This window comes from Patiria miniata, unplaced genomic scaffold (assembly GCF_015706575.1).
Source record: "Patiria miniata isolate m_02_andy unplaced genomic scaffold, ASM1570657v1 HiC_scaffold_1, whole genome shotgun sequence".
NCBI lineage: Eukaryota > Metazoa > Echinodermata > Asteroidea > Valvatida > Asterinidae > Patiria > Patiria miniata.
The window spans coordinates 31,235,461-31,254,771 of NW_024037047.1; the positions used below are offsets into that span (position 1 = coordinate 31,235,461).

Below are 19,311 nucleotides of genomic sequence, written 5' to 3' on the forward strand. Positions count from 1 at the left end.
ATTACAATTTTCCAAGGTGTTTTCGCATCAACTTAAAGCCCATTTCATCATCTTTCATTTTGTGTTCATTTTATTTTTTGGGGGGAGGGTATCTAACAACTTTTGGAAGAAATTTCCATTCGTAGATGATCATCCTTAAAAAATAGTCCTGAAGGCCACCGCCATATTTAAAACGATGTCTACGCTCCATTGCAAAATAAAGCCCTATTAGGGCATAATTCCATCAACATTTTGCAGAAATACAATCTGACAGTCCTGTGCATGGTACCACCTTTCTTCTTTTTTGTTTACAAACCATCGTGTTCGGCCCACAAAATGATCCAATACCGAAGAATCTGAGGGCATTCAAATCGTAATTTGGTTGGCTTGGGTCATTTTTGTCCTATTTACTGGTCTGGACCCCAAACTGCCGTGCAACTTTCCCTTGGACACGGTTGCTTCTTCCTTGCCATCTACCTCTTTACAGTTTTCATCCACCAAGTCATCAAGCGGGGATTTCCCCTGGAAGACCATTGGGGTGCGGTAGGAATTTCCAATGCGGTCCCACAGGGTGAAGTACTGGCCGTAGTTGTAGTTATAGTACAGGTGGTGGTCGGTATGGTGAGCCGTCCCGTTGATGTAGGCCTTCAGTGGGCCTGGCACCCGCGTGTCTCCGTCATGCACGCTGATTGTCCACATGTTCACTAGGAAGAGGAGTACCAGATAGACGTACTTGTGTATGGGGAACAGAAACGGGAAGACGTGGTAGGGCAGGCTCTGGGCAAACCCGTCCAGAGGGTGGAATGCGTGGCTAGCGAAGGGGGAGGTGATCTTGTACATGTGATGCTGCTTATGGATGTGTTTGTAGACAAGGCGGTGGTGGAGCCAGCGGTGGATCCAGTAGATGGCGGAATCGGAGAAAGCCACCATGCCTATGACGTCACGGGCGACCAAGAACCAAGCTGGAACACACGGAAGCAAACCGCCAATAAGCCTCGTACTAATGACGTCACACTTTGTTTACGTATGTGCTTTCCTACAGTGCTCAGTGGACCGTGGGCCCCCACTGGCTCCATAGGAAAGTGCACGTGTAAACAAAGTGTGACGTCATTAGTACAGAGGGTTATCAAAAATCTGAAGAATAACACATTCATCCATTAGACTCGCGGTTCACCAGCATAATCTTTGCCGTATAAGAACGTGTCCCGTTTGCGTCGTGTTCATGTACCATTAAGGCCAAAAAAAAAATTAGTCGGTCTCTGGTCAGACCGAAGTTCCGGAATTGATGCGGCGACGCGGTTTTTTTTTTTGGTGGCTTTTTTTTTTCAAGCTTGTATTGTACAGACAAGGTGGGTACTATTTTGCTTTTTTGTGTCCTCCATAATTTGCCTTTTTGCCCTTTATCATTTGCCTCGGTGCAATTTCCCATTCCTTGGTGCTCCTTGGTACAAAAATTTGAGGAGGCGCGGCAATAGAGGGCGCTGTTGTAGCTTCCGTGTTAATTTGAAAAAAAAAAAAGGTTGACACGCATGATTAAAATTGACGCGCGCGCTGACCAGAGACCGAGTATTCTTTTTTTGTCCTAACAAAAAAATTGTCAGAATATTGTTATGTGATATCTACGTTTTCAAGAAATTTAGCCAATTTTATCATGTTCGATTCTTTTCATGAATGAATTTTGGGTAGCTTGTCAATGCACTGAACTGTCCCCATGACCCCGAGTCAGGACTCTCCCAATTACTTTTCCTGTACTGTGACAACAGACCTGAAGCGCAGCGGCCATCTTAGATGGCATCTGTTACGTAACAATGATTGCACACAAGGCTCACTCTTGCATATATCACAGCAAAACAAAAGGCATTGTCCTTCAAGATGGCTGCTAAGCATAAGGTCTGTAGTCCATATTTGTGAGCGAAGGAGGACGCTGTAGAGAAGCGATTTTCTAGTTGCATGCAGACAGGAGAATTGTCAGGTTCATTGAAGCAATATTCCTATTAACTTTACTTCAGTCTAATTTGCAGAAAATGAATAAGACTGCTGCAAACTGCTTTCCGAATGGGTTGATCAGAAATAGACAAATCTAAAAAAATGAGTGTCCCCCATTAATTCCCTGGTCCGTCCCCTATTTGTACCTCTGTCACTTTGCCCCTGAAGAAGATCTTGTTAAGATCCGAATTTGATGAGCATAGCATGCCATTTTGTTGGCATTGCAACGACATGTAGACTTACGTCAATACATGTGATTTACATCCGCTTGTACCGCAAAATGGCGTATTTTTAACATCCCAAAAATGGGGGAGAAATGGCTAACATCACTTACTTGTGTATCCAATTGTGTCGCTATCCTCATACATGTACAGTTTGCTGAAGCCACGGACCTCCAACAACATGATGGCGGCGAAGAGAACAGCCTGCTGAATACAACTGAGTAGACTCATCTTGATTTCATGGCGGATCTGATTCTGTATCAATAAGCAGAGATATATTTCGAGAATCGTTCTCGTAACAACTGTTACTCAGACTTGATGCTGATCAGCTCTAATTTCTTTGAGGTCTCTTTGGATGGGACTACATTTTGTATAGCCAGTGACCCGAGGTCAACACAACTCTCCAAGGTGCTCGAGACACACATCAGATTAAAGCTTATCTCATCATCTGTCATTTTCATTTCAGTTTTTGGGGGTATTCTGATAACTTTTGAGAGAAATTTTCATCCTAAGATGATCACCCCTTAAAATAGCCCTGAGGCCCATCGCCATTTTGAATAACGGTGCCTACACTCCATTGCAAAATAGAGCACTTTTAAGGCCCTAATTTTATCAAAATTTCACAGAAATACAATCTCACGGTCGTGTGCACGGCTTCCTCCCTTATTTTTGTTTACAAACTCTCCAGTTCATGGCCCACAATATGCTCAAATGCTGAAGAATTTCAGGGCTTACAAAATCGTGCTTTGGCCGGCGAAGGCAATTTTGGACCAATTAACTGGCCTGCGCCCACTAGGGCTGCAAACCTGCAAATTGGCCCAAACTTGCCTACGCGAGCCAAATCACAATTTGTGTACCCTCAAATACTCTATGTCAATTAGAGCATTTTGTGGGTCACGAACTTGACGGTTTGTAGAAAAGAAGAGCAGAAGGCGTGCACGTAACTGCAACCTTGTCATTTCTGTGTTATTTAGATGGAATTGGGCCGTAAAATCGCTCTATTTTTTGCAATGAAGTGTAGGCATCATCAGATGGCGATTGGCCTCACCACTACTTTTAGGGGGTGGTCATCTTCGGCCGGCAATGTCTCCCAAAAGTTATCAGATTACCCCCCCCCCACCCCACCACCCCAAAGGTTTCATTTGCTCGTCGCACTCCGCACGAGAGCGCTTTTAGGGTCCCAATTATTTCATCAAAATTTCACATAAATTCAAGCTCACGGTCCTGTGCACGGCTTCCAACTTTATTTTTTTTATATTACAAAACCCTCAAGTTCATGGCCCACAATATGCTCAAATACTGAAGAATTTGAAGGCATGCAAATCGTGATTTGGCCAGCGTAAGCAATATTGAACAGATTTACTGGCCTGCACCCCTATACGTTTCCTTCATAAATATTTTGTAATAGGCATAAGACTATAATAATGTCATCCATCACCCCTGAAAAACAAAACATTAAACCGAAAATCTCAAATAGATTTGACCGCAAAAAGAATCGATCCCATGTTTTTACGATGACTAATCATGCAGTAGACTGCGTCCGAATTACTTGGCGATATGACCGGCAGGCGAATTATTTTTTTCCCAAACGAAATCCGACAATATCGCGACCAGGAGTAACCCCCAGCTAGTACTCTATGAACGCTTCCAAAGGGTCATGCATTATTAGTTCTAAATCCGTCTTGACGACCCTTAAGGGTGCAACCCTGCATTAAAATTCCCATAGACAACAGTGCTAAATGCCTATACTTCAAAGTTCTTCAACAAATACTCAGAATTCTCACAGGTATGTAAACTGCACAGAAAAATGACGATCAACATGTCATCTCTCATTTTCTTTTCATGTTTTGGTGGGTTGACTATTGACTTTTCGAGAAATTCTCAACCAAAAAATAGGACCTCTATTTTGCCCAAAGCGGAAAAGAAGCCATCTTGAAAAACGATCCCTCCACAAAACATGGAAAAACAGCGCTACTTTCAAACCCAATTGCATCCCAAATGCTCAGAATTGGAAGCTCAAAGTCCGGGCCAGAGTATAATTACCATATTTCTTCAATTCTTCAATTGTATGGCTCTCAGAACTCTCTAATATAGACTATATTTAGGGTGTAATGACTCGGCAGATGGGTTTTGGCCTATTTACCCCTAAAGTCATACGATCAAATGTATATGATGTGTCTAAGCTATAGTTTGGAACTAATGTAGGCCTTAGATCATGAAATACTTTCAGCGTTCTATTAAACTTCTGACGGTAGTGCACCTTGAGAAATCTCTATATTTGTATGTGCATGTTTATTTCAAGTAAAAACGGCATTTTTGGTGTTATTTTTTTTTACCTTTAAGAAGAACGGGTGCCTCTTGAGTCGTTTATCAAACACAAATATGTAGCACAGTGATGCCGCAAAGAAATAGCTGATGACAAACAAGACGTTTACGATAACATAGAGACTCAGGAACTGTCGTAGCCAGTAATCTTCGGTCCAGGCGTCAGGATAAACCTGGTACTTAGTAAAGACGTATCTGTCTGCAACACCTAAGACGATATCCATAGTGTGATGCAAGATATGCCCACTTTCGGTGCAAGAGACAGAATCAAGTATCGTTCCTCCTGAGGCAGTGTTGCTTTCCTAAGCCACGGCTCTTTGCTGACTGGAAAGATTTGAAAGACAAATGTGGTTTGTTACCGATCAGTAAAATTATAGTAAATTACGAAGTTGATATGATGGTAACCACTGCATCTTTGGTAGGTGTCAACAATATAGGCCTATACCAGGTATTATAACATGTAGCATTAGTTAGTTAACTTATGGAAGGAAATGTTACGCTTAGATGTGAAGGCGAAGAGTTAATACAAATATTTACGTCGTAGAAATACGTAGACGTAGAAATACAACAAAAAGAACAGAAGGAAAAAAAACAATATCGTCAAATCTGTAGTTTATCAATAGCCAAAACCGGCTTCCTTTCTTCTACTAAATGATTTGTAACATCTTCGACTCTTTCATCCAGCACACGTATTCTGTCCCCTCACACACAACCATCCAGTTTACCCAATATCCCCACTTATTAAAACAAAATCAGGAAAAATCTCCAAACATTTGACTCACCTGTGACTGCTTCAAAGACTAAGTGTTATTCTAACAATGGGGGAATTTGAAGCCAGCACAATCTAAACGTTTCCATTGTCATTAAGCAAAAAGTTTGTCTACCAGATAAACTTTTTTCAAACAATCAATTAAAAAAAAATAAGCTCTGATATATCAGATCGGGTTGTAAATTGCCTTGTTATGGCTTTACCCGCACTGAAAGGATTTATCTAAAAGGTTCACGCATCGGAAAGTTTGTTTGGCGAACGAACTTTGCGACAAGAAGCAAAGTTGCGTCGTGTCAAAACAGTTGACACTAAACTAGCCTGAACAGTAAACAAGTTGCGAACTGATATGAACTTATTAATAGTAACGAACTTGAGTTCAATGCACGTTGGTGCTGTCAAGTGCATTCAAACGATTGTTTGGGAATGACTTATCTCTGAGTGCAGTAATTCAAATTGATTTTTGAGATTGCAAAGTTTGAATATCAACACAACAAACACGCGCGTGGAACTAGGCACATTATAAGCTCCACTATTGTGCCCCGTCAGATACTGACGAAATTGTGTTTGTCCAAGCTTGGCGGGTCATAAAGTTCAAATTGGAAAAACAAAACTTGACAAGCATGACAAAGGTCCAGGATTTCATGGATGATAAACACCTACCCACTGCGACATGTTTGTACAAATGTTAGCCTCTCATACCCTGACAATGGAACATTACACTGGGAAGCCCTGCCCTATCCCGAGTGGAAACTCGATTACGCTCGGCATCATTTTGGCCAGCTTTGCGAGCTTCGATTAAATTCCAAATGTTCAGTATTGATGATGCAAATGGCGGGCATTTTGTTGGTAAATACAACGTAACAATTTATTAACCACCAACTATTTCCCTCCTGCAATCCACTTCGATATTATCTAAACATATCAGGCATGTCGATCTGAAATCCAAACTAACAAGTCATGTTTGGTCAGGATTCGAACCCGGGTCACTCAGGTGTGAGTCCAGAAATATAACCGCTGCGCCAAAATAAACATGACACGTGAAATGAGCTTATCGCAGTGATAAAGCTAACCATTGCACGATCCGACAGGTGCCGTGAACGTGGAACTAAAAACCAGACAATTTTACTTGGACAAAAATCACTCCAGTGGAAATTCGATTGAAAAACTCGATCTTTTCGATTGAATTAACTTCACAAAATCATCTTGTCACTAGTTTGGGTATTTTTTTCCTTTTCTTTCTAACAGAGTACATTTTTATCCAAGAGAAATAAGAGAGTTGACGTGAATCTTTCGAATCTGTCATCGCATTTACGGTGATCGAAACCCTTTATGTTCATCAACTTTGCGCTGAAGATCGATCAAAGCGGGGGATCTTTTAAATTATGGAACATTACTGTCAAGTGTTCGTACTAACGGAGTGTGCATTTTGAAGCGATTAGCAACGTTTATTTTTATTGTTTCTTATCAAGAAAGACTTTTTTTTATTAACATACGTAGGAAACATTTTTAATTAAAGATCATTTGGAAGTTGGAGACAACTTTTTAATGTAGTAGCCTTAATATATCTAAAAATGAGTGACCATACCGATATATTGGAAAAACAGAGAGAACGAACCTGAAAGAAAGTAATTTTGGAACTCTTACAGACTAAAACGAAGCGTCAGCTGAAAGTAACGGGTAGCAATTGCACTTTTCAAGGGAAAAAAATCCCGAAATTCAACCAACTTACCGCAAACATATCCGTGTGTCAACAAATGCGTGTAGGATGTTTTCGAAAAAAAGGAGCAATTCTTCCCTTTTTTACGACATGGCCTAAGATTCGTCAGAATAGAAAACATACGGGCAGGTGGATTGCGGCCAATCTACTAAAACTCAACGCCCATAAAACCCAGTTTCTTGTCATTCGCTCACCTCACCTCAGACAGGACGTTAACATTCCAGGCATACGCATTGATGATGCTCTGGTTGCTCCTTTAACTAGGGACAGAAATGTTAAAATATGAACTCGCCTCCATTTGCCAACTGCGCTGGGGACTCAAATCACCAATTTTAAAATGTCGATTTTTGTCAAGTGTGCTTTTCAAAAATTCTACTTGGTATCTATTATGAAAGACCAGTCATCAGTTGTTGTCAAGCATACAAGAGAAAACCAACCAACCATGGCACTGTCCATTTATTGGACTTTGACTAAAAATACCTATTTGTAAATCAACCACACGTAACAATTGTGAACAATCAGCCATAGGTGAACAATTTATGCATTAAGGTTTGCTTGAATTTGTAAAAAAAGTAGAGTGGAGCATTTTTTTGGGACACCCTGTATTATGCAATCTTCATTGGCTTCCTGTTAAAGACAGAATACAATTCAAAATCCTGCTGCTTACATTCAAAGCCCTTCATGGATTAGCTCCATCCTACATACGAGACCTGTTACAACCAAGGGCGGATCCAGAACACAATTTGTTTGGGGGGGGGGCCAAAAAAAATAGTGAATTCCAAAAATTGGATCAAAAAATTACGGCGTGGGGTTCGGGGCCCGCTTAAGGGCCCCGACATTTTTTTGGATTCTCGATGCTCTGTGGTGCGATCTGAGGCAATTTCTGACCACTTTAACCAATGTTTGTTGAGGAAAAGATGGTGGTGTACTCATTGCCTGCCTTTATTGCGACGTCACATAAAAAAAAAACATTGGTTTCGTTTTTTTTTTTGGGGGGGGGGGCATGGCCCCCTTTGGCCCCCCCCCCCCCCGGATCCGCCCTTGGTTACAACTTCGCAACCACCGACCAGGCCTCAGATCTTCTTCATCACAGATACTTTCTGTTCCCAAAACTCGCCTGGCAAGCTACGGGGACCGGGCTTTTTCCAGCTGTGCACTGCGTCTCTGTGGAACTCATTGCCAGACGAGTTAAGGGACACAACTTATTTGTCATCATTAAAACGCCATCTCGAGACTCATCTTTTCAATCTTTCATTTGAACCACACAATTTTCTGTATTATTATTTTTTTGGGGGGGTCTAGGAACCAAACTATACAAATGGATACAATTTGCTCTACAGAATGCAGAACACAAACATTTTGAGTTCACAGCAAGGGTCGTCACTACAAAGGGCAGAGATGGCGGTCAACATCCCCGTTTTATCTCATCGGTCCTAACGTATTCATCTTCCTCTAGTCGCTGAAAGCAAGCAAGTGTAGCTAAATGCAGCCGATGAACAGCGCCACCTAAAATATCAGATGCTATTCAGTCCCGCCTACCTTCAACAGCGCCCCCTAGTCTTAGATAGTGACCACTCGGAATGTGGGGCTGTCGGTATATTTCCCAAAATTCATTTTAGGCTCCCTTACAGACTGTCATTACTTTGCTAAGTTTGCTTGGCTTATTTTTTTGGGGTATAATGTTTGTTTCTTATTTTAGAGTGGTTTGGTTGGAATAAAACGCAGAAATTGCAAAATAAAACAATCGAAGTGCTAATGATAAGTGCACTTCGATGAATATTAGCAACGCTTAAAAAATAAAATCGGAATTGGGGTGTGGGGCTGCAAACTGATTTTTTTTTTATAAAAAGGGCATGAAAATATAAAAATTGTTGGCAGGGGTTATAACTCTTGAAGTGGGTGCTAGCTTTCATTAAGCACTATTTCGCAAAGTGAGATTGAATGGGGGAAACCCTAACAAGGCCGGCAAGGAATCTAACCTAGACGGTATTCTTTATGAAGGTTTGTGACACATTTTCTTTCGTGACACATTCAGACGTCTTGTCTTGTAAGATGTCAAATTGCAGGACGCCGCGGCAGGGTGCCATGAAATTCTGAGTTTCTTCGTGAGGTTATGGACACTCTGACATTAACACGGGCAAATTTGACCCAGAATCTGGGTTGACTTTACTAGGTCGACATGACCGTGACTTTCCGGGTCGAAATTACACTTTTCCAGGTCGAAATGATACCTTCCGGGTCGAAATAACAATTTCCGGGTCAACATAACACTTGTCCGAGTCAAAATGACACTTTTTGACTGAATGAGATTCACTAGTAGTCGTCTTGTCCCTAATTTTAGTGGCATGGAGAGGAAATGTAATACATGGAAACGAGCCTAGTTTCCAAAAACATACATATTTCTTTGCGGGACGATTCATGTTTTGTTATTAACTTTCCGAACTGTTCCGAAATATTGAGTTAAAATCTTCATTATTAAACGTTTTAGGAACAGTTGTGTCGTTTTAATAATGCAGACATTTTGAGCTTAAGTCAAAAAGACAGTAAAACCTCTTCAATTACAAATTGAATTTCAAACACAAGACATCGCAATACACTACATCTAGGCACCATATTGTATGTATTAAGGCACCCTTCATAGCGGACACTATCGGACAACAGGTGTTCTTCATGGAGGCATAATTAAAGACGTTCCCAAAACGTTAACAAGGAACAATCGTCAAAAAACATGGCAGCTCGTGAAAAAGTACGGGCAAATATCCAGGTGGTGCCTGGGGAAGCGATTATTTATTTTAATAGGGAGTGGGGGGGGGGTGTTCCCCCACGCCCCCTCCCATGCCGCCCCCCTTTAGTTACTCCGCTTACTTAAACATATAACAACTTGAACAAATATCATACGAGGAAGACAAGTACATGTGTATGTATGCTATGAGTTACGCTTACAACATTAACTCTTACTGAAGATTGACGATTTTATCAACAAGGTATTATAATTAGAAGTACTTGTTATATTTGGGGGATAAGAATACCAAATCACAAAAAATTATATTAAAAAAACCCAAAAAACCTTCTATCCATTGATGCCCCCATTACTGAAATGTATATCAAAAAAATCCTTTTCTTCATTGCATGCGTTCGGTGTCCAACCAAGTTCCATATCACAAAAAGGCAAACGTTTAACTGTAGACTCAATTTCTTCAAGATCCCAGTTCGACCTTTTCTTAAGCGTCAGTTTTTTCCACGGAATTTTGCAGGGAAATCCCGTTAAATTCCTGCGAGTGTTTTTAATCTAAATTTATGGTGTTTGCCCAGGACCACTTGAAAGCTTGCACGGCACACATCCGATCTTTTTTTTTTTAACTATTGTTTGATCGACAAAAGACAGAACAGAGACTGTAAGGGCAGAGCTTAACTGGAAATTCCCCGGCCGCTTGTTGCGACATTCGTTCTGAATGACTCACTCAAGGACTCTTGGAAACGTTGTGAACAAGCTATACAGAGCAGTTATTTTTGCAAGTAGGCTATTGTTAGATTATAAAAGAGACAAAGAGACACAATAAGAGCGGAACATTTCTGGAAATTCCCTGAAATCCCGCAGTAGTATTTGACTATGTGAAAGCTTAGCCTGTACGCAACCGGCCGTTTATGTTTTAAAGTACTATAGGTTTTACTGGCTATTTTCAACATTTTTCGTTCGAATTCACCGATTCTTATATTCGAATTCGTCGTTAATTTCGTCTTTTGTCAGGCAATTTCAAATTTCAAATTGTCGGAACTTATGTTTCGACAAACCTATCTCCGACACACCTATGTTCCGACACCCATTTGTTCCGACAACCCGCACATAATATTGTGTTAGCCCGTTAGAATTGGGTGTTGGAGCAAGAGACCAGTATGTGTTTACGTTTGTAGGGGTGTCGAAACAAAGAGGTGTCGGAACATATATATAGGGGTGTCGGAACATCTGTTGAGCAGTCGGAACGTAGGTTGAGCAGTCGGAACATAGGCTGAGTAGTCAGAACATACATGTGTCGGAACATACGTTGCGTAACCTTGTATTTTCAATTATATCATTATTGTTTTTTTTTTGGGGGGGGGGTCTGTGGCGTTTAACATGGAATAGGCAAACTTCTTTAGTTTGGTTCTAGGTCCATCCTTCAGTTTTCCAATGCATTTTTTGTTATGGGATAACCCATATTTTGTTTTGATTTTGATTTTATTTACGAACCAAGGAAAGCTCAATTTAATATAAAAAAATGAACTTGCTCAAATTAGATATAAAGCATAGGTTTTCCCGGCTATTTTTAAACGTTTTTTATTCGAATTCACCGTTTCTGATATTCAAATTCGTCCATCAACATCGATTCAGTTAAATGCAAGGAGATTGTAGGCTCAGATAAGTTATACACCCACCTAGTCCGGTGCGTTGATTGACAATTGAACGCACTGCTTAGCTTAGATTTAACCTATGGTGCGGTTGCTTGGTGGCTAGCCCTGCCCAGAGGCAGTACCCACCCGACACCGTCGCGGTCCGTCCCTGCTACGGCCCGCCCGGGTCACGAGAGCCATACCCCCGTATTGGTTCAGCTTACAACCATAGTCCTGTCGTGAACATTTTAACCAATGGTGCACAGTGTTTCCCTTCAGTGGCGTAGCAAGCGTGGCAGGGGGGGGGGGGGCGGGGGGGGGGGGTTAGTTATGTATTTACCCACCCCACCCAATATTTTTTGAAAAGACTGCAATTTTTTTTATTCAAGTGCCTTTTTTGCGCAAGTTTTTACCCCCAATATTTTTCAAGAGCACTCTTTTTTTTAAGCAAGTGTTTTTTTGGTTTTATAAAGGTGCCCTTTTTACAAACAATGAGTGCATTTTATTATATAGCAGATGTAACGAGTGCCTTTTTTTGAATTTCGCGCGTGTGCCTCCCTGAAAATTATCATATTTTGTCCGATAGTGTGAATGATCGTCCGGTTTGCAAATCACCCTCATTGAAAGATGTCTACATTTTAGCACAGATGTGCGACTGCCCTTTTTAAGCAATCCTCCCCCCCCCCCCAATAAAAATGCCCTGGGATGCGCCACATACTCCCACTGGCTCGAACTGTAGTGTGGTTCGGTACACTCCATGGCCCCCGCCCAGCTGTGTTGTCTCACCCATCACCGTATAGCAGTCCGCTCCCGCTTCGGTCCGGCCGTCTCCTCGAAGCGATAACCTGTACCGTGCTCACTCTGTTCAGCTAGTACTTTTGTTGGTTCAAGCCGGCTGGAACGGGGGTTGCTGTGGGTATTGCAGCACCCCCAACTTTTGGGATGGGGTGCTGGAATATACTGAAGCACCACCCAATCCCAGGGGAGGGGGGGGAAATGTGTTCAAGCCTCTTAAAAAGTTTTGGATGTGGGTGCTAGCTTTCATTAAGCACTATTTCGCAAAGTGAAGATTGTAAGGGGAAAACCCTAACAAGGCCGGCAAGGAATCTGACCTAGCCGGAATTCTTTACGAAGGTTTGTCACACATTTTCTTTCGTGACACATTCAGACTCGCAGTCTTGTGAGATGTCAAATTGCAGGACGCCGCGGCAAGGTGCCATGAAATTCTCAGTTTCTGTGTGAGGTTGACTGAATGAGATTCACTCGTGGTCGTCTTGACCCTAATTTTAGTGGCATGGAGAGGAAATGTAATAAATGGAAACGAGACTATACTTTCCAAAAACATACATATTTCTTTGCGGGACAATTCACGTTTTGTTATTAACTTTCCGAACTGTTCCGAAATATTGAGTTAAAATCTTCATTATTACACGTTTTAGGAACAGACATTTTGAGCTTAGGTCAAAAAGACAGTAAAACCTCTTCAATTACAAATTGAATTTCAAACACATTACATTACAATACATTACATCTAGGCACCATATTGTATGTATTGAGGCGCCCTTCATAGGACATCGGACATCAGGTGTTCTTGATGGAGACATAATTAAAGACGTTCCCAAAACGTTAACAAGGAACACTCGTGAAAAAAATGGCAGCTCGTGAAAAAGTACGGGCAAATATCCAGGTGGTGCCTGGGGAAGCGATAATTTATTTTAATAGGGAGTGGGGGCGTGTTCCCCCCACGCCCCCTCCCATGCCGCCCCCCTTTAGTTACGCCGCTAACTTGAACATAGGCATTTCTGCCAACAAATATCATACGAGGAAGACAAGCACATGTGTATGTATGCTATGAGTTACGCTTACAACATTAACTCTAACTGAAGATTGAGGATTTTATCAACAAGGTATTAGAATTAGAAGTACTTGAATGTTATATTTCGGGGATAAGAATACCAAAATCATAAATCAATATATTAAAAAAAAAACTAAAAAAAAATCTATCCATTGATGCCCCCATTACTGAAATGTATATAACAAAACCCTTTTCTTCATTGCATGCGTTCGGTCTCCAACCATGTTTCATATCACAAAAAGGCAAACGTTTAACTGTAGACTCAATTTCTTCAAGATCCCAGTTCGGCCTTTTCTTAAGCGTCAGTTTTCGACGGAATGTTACTGGGAAATCCCGTTAAATTCCTGCGAGTGTTTTTAATCTAAATTTATGGTGTTTGCCCAGGACCACTTGAAAGCTTGCTCGGCACACATCCGACCATTTATTTTTTTTAACTACTGTTTGATCTACAAAAGACAGAACAGAGACTGTAAGGGCAGAGCTTAACTGGAAATTCCCCGCCGCTTGTTGCGACATTCGTTCTGAATGACTCACTCAAGGACTCTTGGAAACGTTGTGAACAAGCTATACAGAGCAGTTATTTTTGCAAGTAGGCTATTGTTAGATTATAAAAGAGACAAAGAGACACAATAAGAGCGGAACATTTCTGGAAATTCCCTGAAATCCCGCAGTAGTATTTGACTATGTGAAAGCTTAGCCTGTACGCAACCGGCCGTTTATGTATTAAAGTACTATAGGTTTTCCCGGCTATTTTCAAAATTTTTCGTTCGAATTCACCGATTTTTATATTCGAATTCGTCGTTAATTTCGTCTTTTGTCAGGCAATTTCAGATTTCAAATTGTCGGAACTTATGTTTCGACAAACCTATCTCCCGACACACCTATGTTCCGACACCCATTTGTTCCGACAACCCGCACATAATATTGTGTTAGCCCGTTAGAATTGGGTGTTGGAGCAAGAGACCAGTATGTGTTTACGTTTGTAGGGGTGTCGAAACAAAGAGGTGTCGGAACATATATATAGGGATGTCGGAACATCGGTTGAGCAGTCGGAACGTCGGTTGAGCAGTCGGAACATAGGCTGAGTAGTCAGAACATACATGTGTCGGATCATACGTTGTGTAACATTGTATTTTCAATTATATCATTTGGGGGGGGGGGGGGTCTGTGGCGTTTAACATGGAATAGGCAAACTTCTTTAGTTTGGTTCTAGGTCCATCCTTCAGTTTTCCAACGCATTTTTTGTTATGGGATAACCCATATTTTGTTTTGATTTTGATTTTATTTACGAACCAAGGACAGCTCAATTTAATTAAAAAAAATGAACTTGCTCATATTAGATATGAAGCATAGGTTTTCCCGGCTATTGAAATCGTTTATTATTCGAATTAATCCTTTATAATATTCAAATTTGTCCATCAACATCGATTCAGTTAAATGCAAGAAGATTGTAGGCTCAGATAAGTTATTCACCAACTTATTGCGATGCATTGATTGACAATTGAAGGCCCCACTTGGCTTAGATTTAACCTATGGTGCGGTTGCTTGGTGGCTAGCCCTGCCCAGAGGCAGTACCCACCCGACACGGTGGCGGTCCGTCCCCGCTACGGCCCGCCCGGCTCACGAGAGCCATACCCCCGTATTGGTTCAGCTTACAACCACGGTCCTGTCGTGAACATTTTAACCAATGGTGCACAGTGTGCCCCTTCAGTGGCGTAGCAAGCGTGAGGGGGAGGGGGGGGGGTCAAGTTGGGTATTTACCCAACCCACCCAATATTTTTTTTAAAAGACTGCAAGTGCCTTTTTGCGCAAGTTTTTACCCCCAATATTTTTCAAGCGCACTCTTTGTTTAAAGCAATTTTTTTAAATTTTTTTTGGTTATTTTTTTTTATAAAGGTGCCCTTTTTACAAACAATGAGTGTATTCTATTAATAGCAGCTGTAACCAGTGCCTTTTTTGAAAATCATCATATATTGTCGATAGTGTGAATGATCGTACGGTTTGAAAATCACCCTCATCGAAAGGTACCCCCCAAGTGTCCCAAGAAAAAAAACTGTCTTCATTTTAGCACGGAAGTGCGAGTGCCCTTTTTAAGCAATCCTCCCCCCCCCCCAATACAAATGCCCTGGGATGCGCCACATACTCCCACTGGCTCGAACTGTAGTGTGGTTCGGTACACTCCATGGCCCCCGTCCAGCTGTGTTGTCTCACCAATCACCGTATAGCAGTCCGCTCCCGCTTCGGTCCGGCCGTCTCCTCGAAGCGATAACCTGTACCGTGCTCACTCTGTTCAGCTAGTACTATTGTTGGTTCAAGCCCGCGGGAACGGGGGTGCTGTGGGTAATGCAGCACCCCCAACTTTTGGAATGGGGCGCTGGAATATACTGAAGCACCACCCACTCCCGGGAAAAAATGTGTTCAAGCCTCTTAACCCTAACGGGGCCAGGGGGGGGGGGGGGGGGGGGGGGGGGGGGGGGGCGGAATCCGCCCCCCTCCTCAACATTTTCCGCGATAGCCTCAAAAATATTTTTTTCGCGACTCGAGCCGTTATGACTTTTTAGCCTCGAGCTTTGCGCATCTTTTGATACCCAAAAAATAAAAATCAGACCACGGGTTGCCGCTTAGCGAAAAAATTTCGTTCATATGAATAATTAATTAGCCATTATTCCAAAACCCTTTGACCTATACTCATGAAAATTTCTTGGGTATGTTTAGGAAGAGTTGCTCTATGCATGTGCTGAGTTTCAAAAATTTTCGTCACTCGATTGCCGAGATCTTAGGGCTGAGAGATGGTCAAAATAACCCGGCCTCTTTAGGGTTAAAAAGATTTCCAAAAAAAATAACAGGTGAAAGTGGCCAGGAATCGCCTCAGATTGCACCACAGAGCATCCAGAATCCTGAAGGCGTGGGGTCCGGGGCCCGCTTAAGGGCCCCGGTAAATTTTTCGATACAAGTTACCAGAATCACTGTTGTCCATGTGTAAGTCTAGTGCCGGTTTTTTGTCTTTAAATCAAGCTCCGGAGCTCAGTAAAGCGGATGGAATAAAGCCGTCCGTGTATAGGGTCGCCGCGTGCAAGCATTGTACATGTGCTGCAATCTGCCGTTATATTGGAATAATGTCTATGAGTAATGTCTGCGAGGGAAAAAAACAACACAACCACGTATTTGCTGGACAGGCAACTTCATTGAATTTTAAGCTGTTTCACCCTACCATTTATTTTTCAGTATTACTTGCTAAAAAGTGACAATTTATCTAAGATTATGTCTTGAGGCTAGGCCAAACAAAAAAGTCTCCGGTTTCTGGTATGGAGCTTGCCCCCAAAGTGGTGCGGCGACGCGGTTTTTTTTTCTCTCCTACTTTTTTTTCTTCAAATATTGTCTGATGTTGCAGATGACGCTTTGATTCCCTTTGATCTCAAAAATATCCTTAAGGGTGGACCTTGAGGTGACCTCAGTAAGGCCATAAGGCTTGAGAATTCTGCACGCACTTACGATCTCGACCGACACGAACATTCTTTGGGAAATTTGGATAGTCAAGACAAAATTCAGAGAGAACGGTAACGTCAGATCATACATCGACATCGTGCATGTGCTGCGAGGCTGGTCATTAGTCTGCTCACTTTATTGCGCTAATTCTAAAAGCGTTAACGGGTTCCAGATACGCGACCGTCGCTCCCTCAGTCTGGCTTCCAGACGCACAATTACAAAATTACAAAACCGTCTGCAAATGATGCCCGACTAAATATAGTGTAAAATATATGGGAACCCAGAGAGGCCACCTAAAGCTTATACTCGATAGTAACCCCATCCAAAACACGTTAAAATTGTGCAGCAGCAGGATTCCAGTCAAACCTGTGAGTTTGGCGGTTTAGAGACATCATCTTACATTGAAAAAAAAAACCAAAACATATTTTGCCGACGCACATGGCTACGGCAGTGCGCGCGCTGACCAGAAACCGGAGACTTTTTCTGGCCTGAGCCCTGTTTTTTATTTAAGTTTACAGCAAAGCTCTTCACGCGAACTGTCCTACAATGTAATTTATACGTTGTTGTCCATTGTGGGACAGTTTGCCCTAGCTGCAATGGTACTTAAAAAAAAATGTCCACAGGCGGAATTTCCATCACCGAGATCTAGCCCAATTTCATGACTCTGCTAACCAAATAAATCTGCGCTTATGATCACCATTCTGTGCGAAAAGCGCCAGTAGAAACAAGTTATGCGCTAACCCTGTAAGCACAGAATCCTTAGTTATGGTATGTACGCTTGCGCAGAAGCCAAAATTCCTCACTGACCAGTGAAATACGCTTACCGTATAGCACGGATTTTTTTCTGCTACAGTAAGCAGACATTTTTCGCTAACGTTAGCAAGAGCCATGGAATTTGGCCCTGTTTCATTTCTCTTTTTAATGTAAATACATGAATATTATACCAGAATGATAACAGATGCAGAATATTAAATGTCGAGTAATTTAGTGTATTATACTACGTTAATTTTGTCGGTTTTAAAAAAGTGTATTTAAATCCTACGAAGTTGATAAAAATGTTGGACCCTTCGTTGTCTAGTTTTAGAAACTGCAAGCGTCCATCTTTTGGACAAGTTTTATTTTTGTAGGTAGTGAAGATCAAGATTTCACAGGATGTATGATATTATTGATACTATTGATAGGCCTACAAGATATTATTACATGTCATGATATTTTGTCAGTTTTGTTTTTGAAAAGGTGTCAATAACGTTTAACGTTAGCGATGATATTCATCTCGAGATCTTTTTTTCTTTTGTCAGACATTTTCAAATTCAGTTCAAGCAAATAAAAACAATGAGCACACGTATCTTCCCGGAGTATTCGACTTTACTTTGAAATTGAATGGTAAGTGGCTAATTTAGTTTTGTTAAAAGGGTGTGGAATTGTTCTCGGACGAGATTGAATGTTAGAGTTGGTGAATTTGAATGAAAACTGTTTTAAAATAGCAGGGAAACCTATATTTCATACAAGGTCAGGCAACAACCGATTATCTTTCTGCTGATGCTGCCACTACTAGCCCAGGCATTGGGGTCTGGGAGTGGGATGGTGTTTCTTTTCACCGTTACTGACCCTCAAAGGTTCGAGAAAAAATAAATAAAATCATGCAATTCAAATGAATACTGTTTACGGTACTGATTTTATATTGATTAAATATTGATTTTCAAAATTGTCTTTCTTCAAAAAAATCCCTAAATATGTTTTCCCTAGAAATATTTTTTGAAATGTGTATAACGTCTCAAAATAAACATCTTAAGGGTTCCAGAACTGTTTTCAGATGGCAACTAGGCCTCACGAGAATGTTTGACATAAAGACCCTATTTAGTGAAGATGCCTTTATACAGGGTGGTCACAAGAAAAACCGCAACCTTATACTTCGTCTATTCAGAGACCTACACTATTGATATATATGGATAGGAAATTTTGTTAGAAGGAAAAGGATACAAAGAACTCCCAATTCGGTCCAGTAGTTTTGATTCCAGCGCCATTTCTGTGAACCAATGTGTTATTCACAACGTGCAGTACGTGTTTTCGCGATCATTCGTCCACGCCTCTTTAAAATATTCATTTCCTTTCCAATTTGTTCATATTAATATGAAATGTCATACTGCATGTTGTCTCGTTAAGATCGTAACAGTTTAATTAAAATAATATCAAATTTTCGTAACTCGTGCCATGCTCCCGCTGCGACGAATTGATTCTGTGTTTACCCCAGACACCGCATACAAAAACAAATGCAAATGTAGCGCACAGGCAGGCACACAGACTATTCCTCATAATTTTGCATATGTGTTCAAAAAGCTTGCACATGCAAATGTTCAAATACCAGGGTGTGAGAGCAGGTAGTGGTGGGCGCGTACTGCTCGACACCCTGGGGACGAGGTTGCGAAGAGAGGTTCCCACAGGTGGGGTGCTGGTGTACGAACAGGTATCACATGACTTAATCTTTTGATCATAATTATTGCCCATAGCTAGCTACTGTACAAAGACGCATACAGTGAACATAATAATGGTCAGCCTTTGTGTTCTGTAGGGCTTGGATACAGCTGGCGCGTTCATTTTCAGGTGA

At 41.5% G+C, this 19,311-nt stretch overlaps 1 protein-coding gene across 1 annotated transcript; it reads right to left on the minus strand.

The window, feature by feature from the left end:
• Nucleotides 1-345: 345 nt before the first annotated feature.
• On the minus strand, nucleotides 346-4,832 carry LOC119722327 (lathosterol oxidase-like). Its single transcript, XM_038192416.1, has 3 exons — nucleotides 4,523-4,832; nucleotides 2,300-2,441; nucleotides 346-941 (listed from the first exon to the last, which is right to left on the minus strand). Exons 1-3 carry the CDS (start codon nucleotides 4,733-4,735, stop codon nucleotides 346-348), a joined length of 951 nt encoding a protein of 316 aa, XP_038048344.1. The 5' UTR covers nucleotides 4,736-4,832.
• Nucleotides 4,833-19,311: the final 14,479 nt, after the last annotated feature.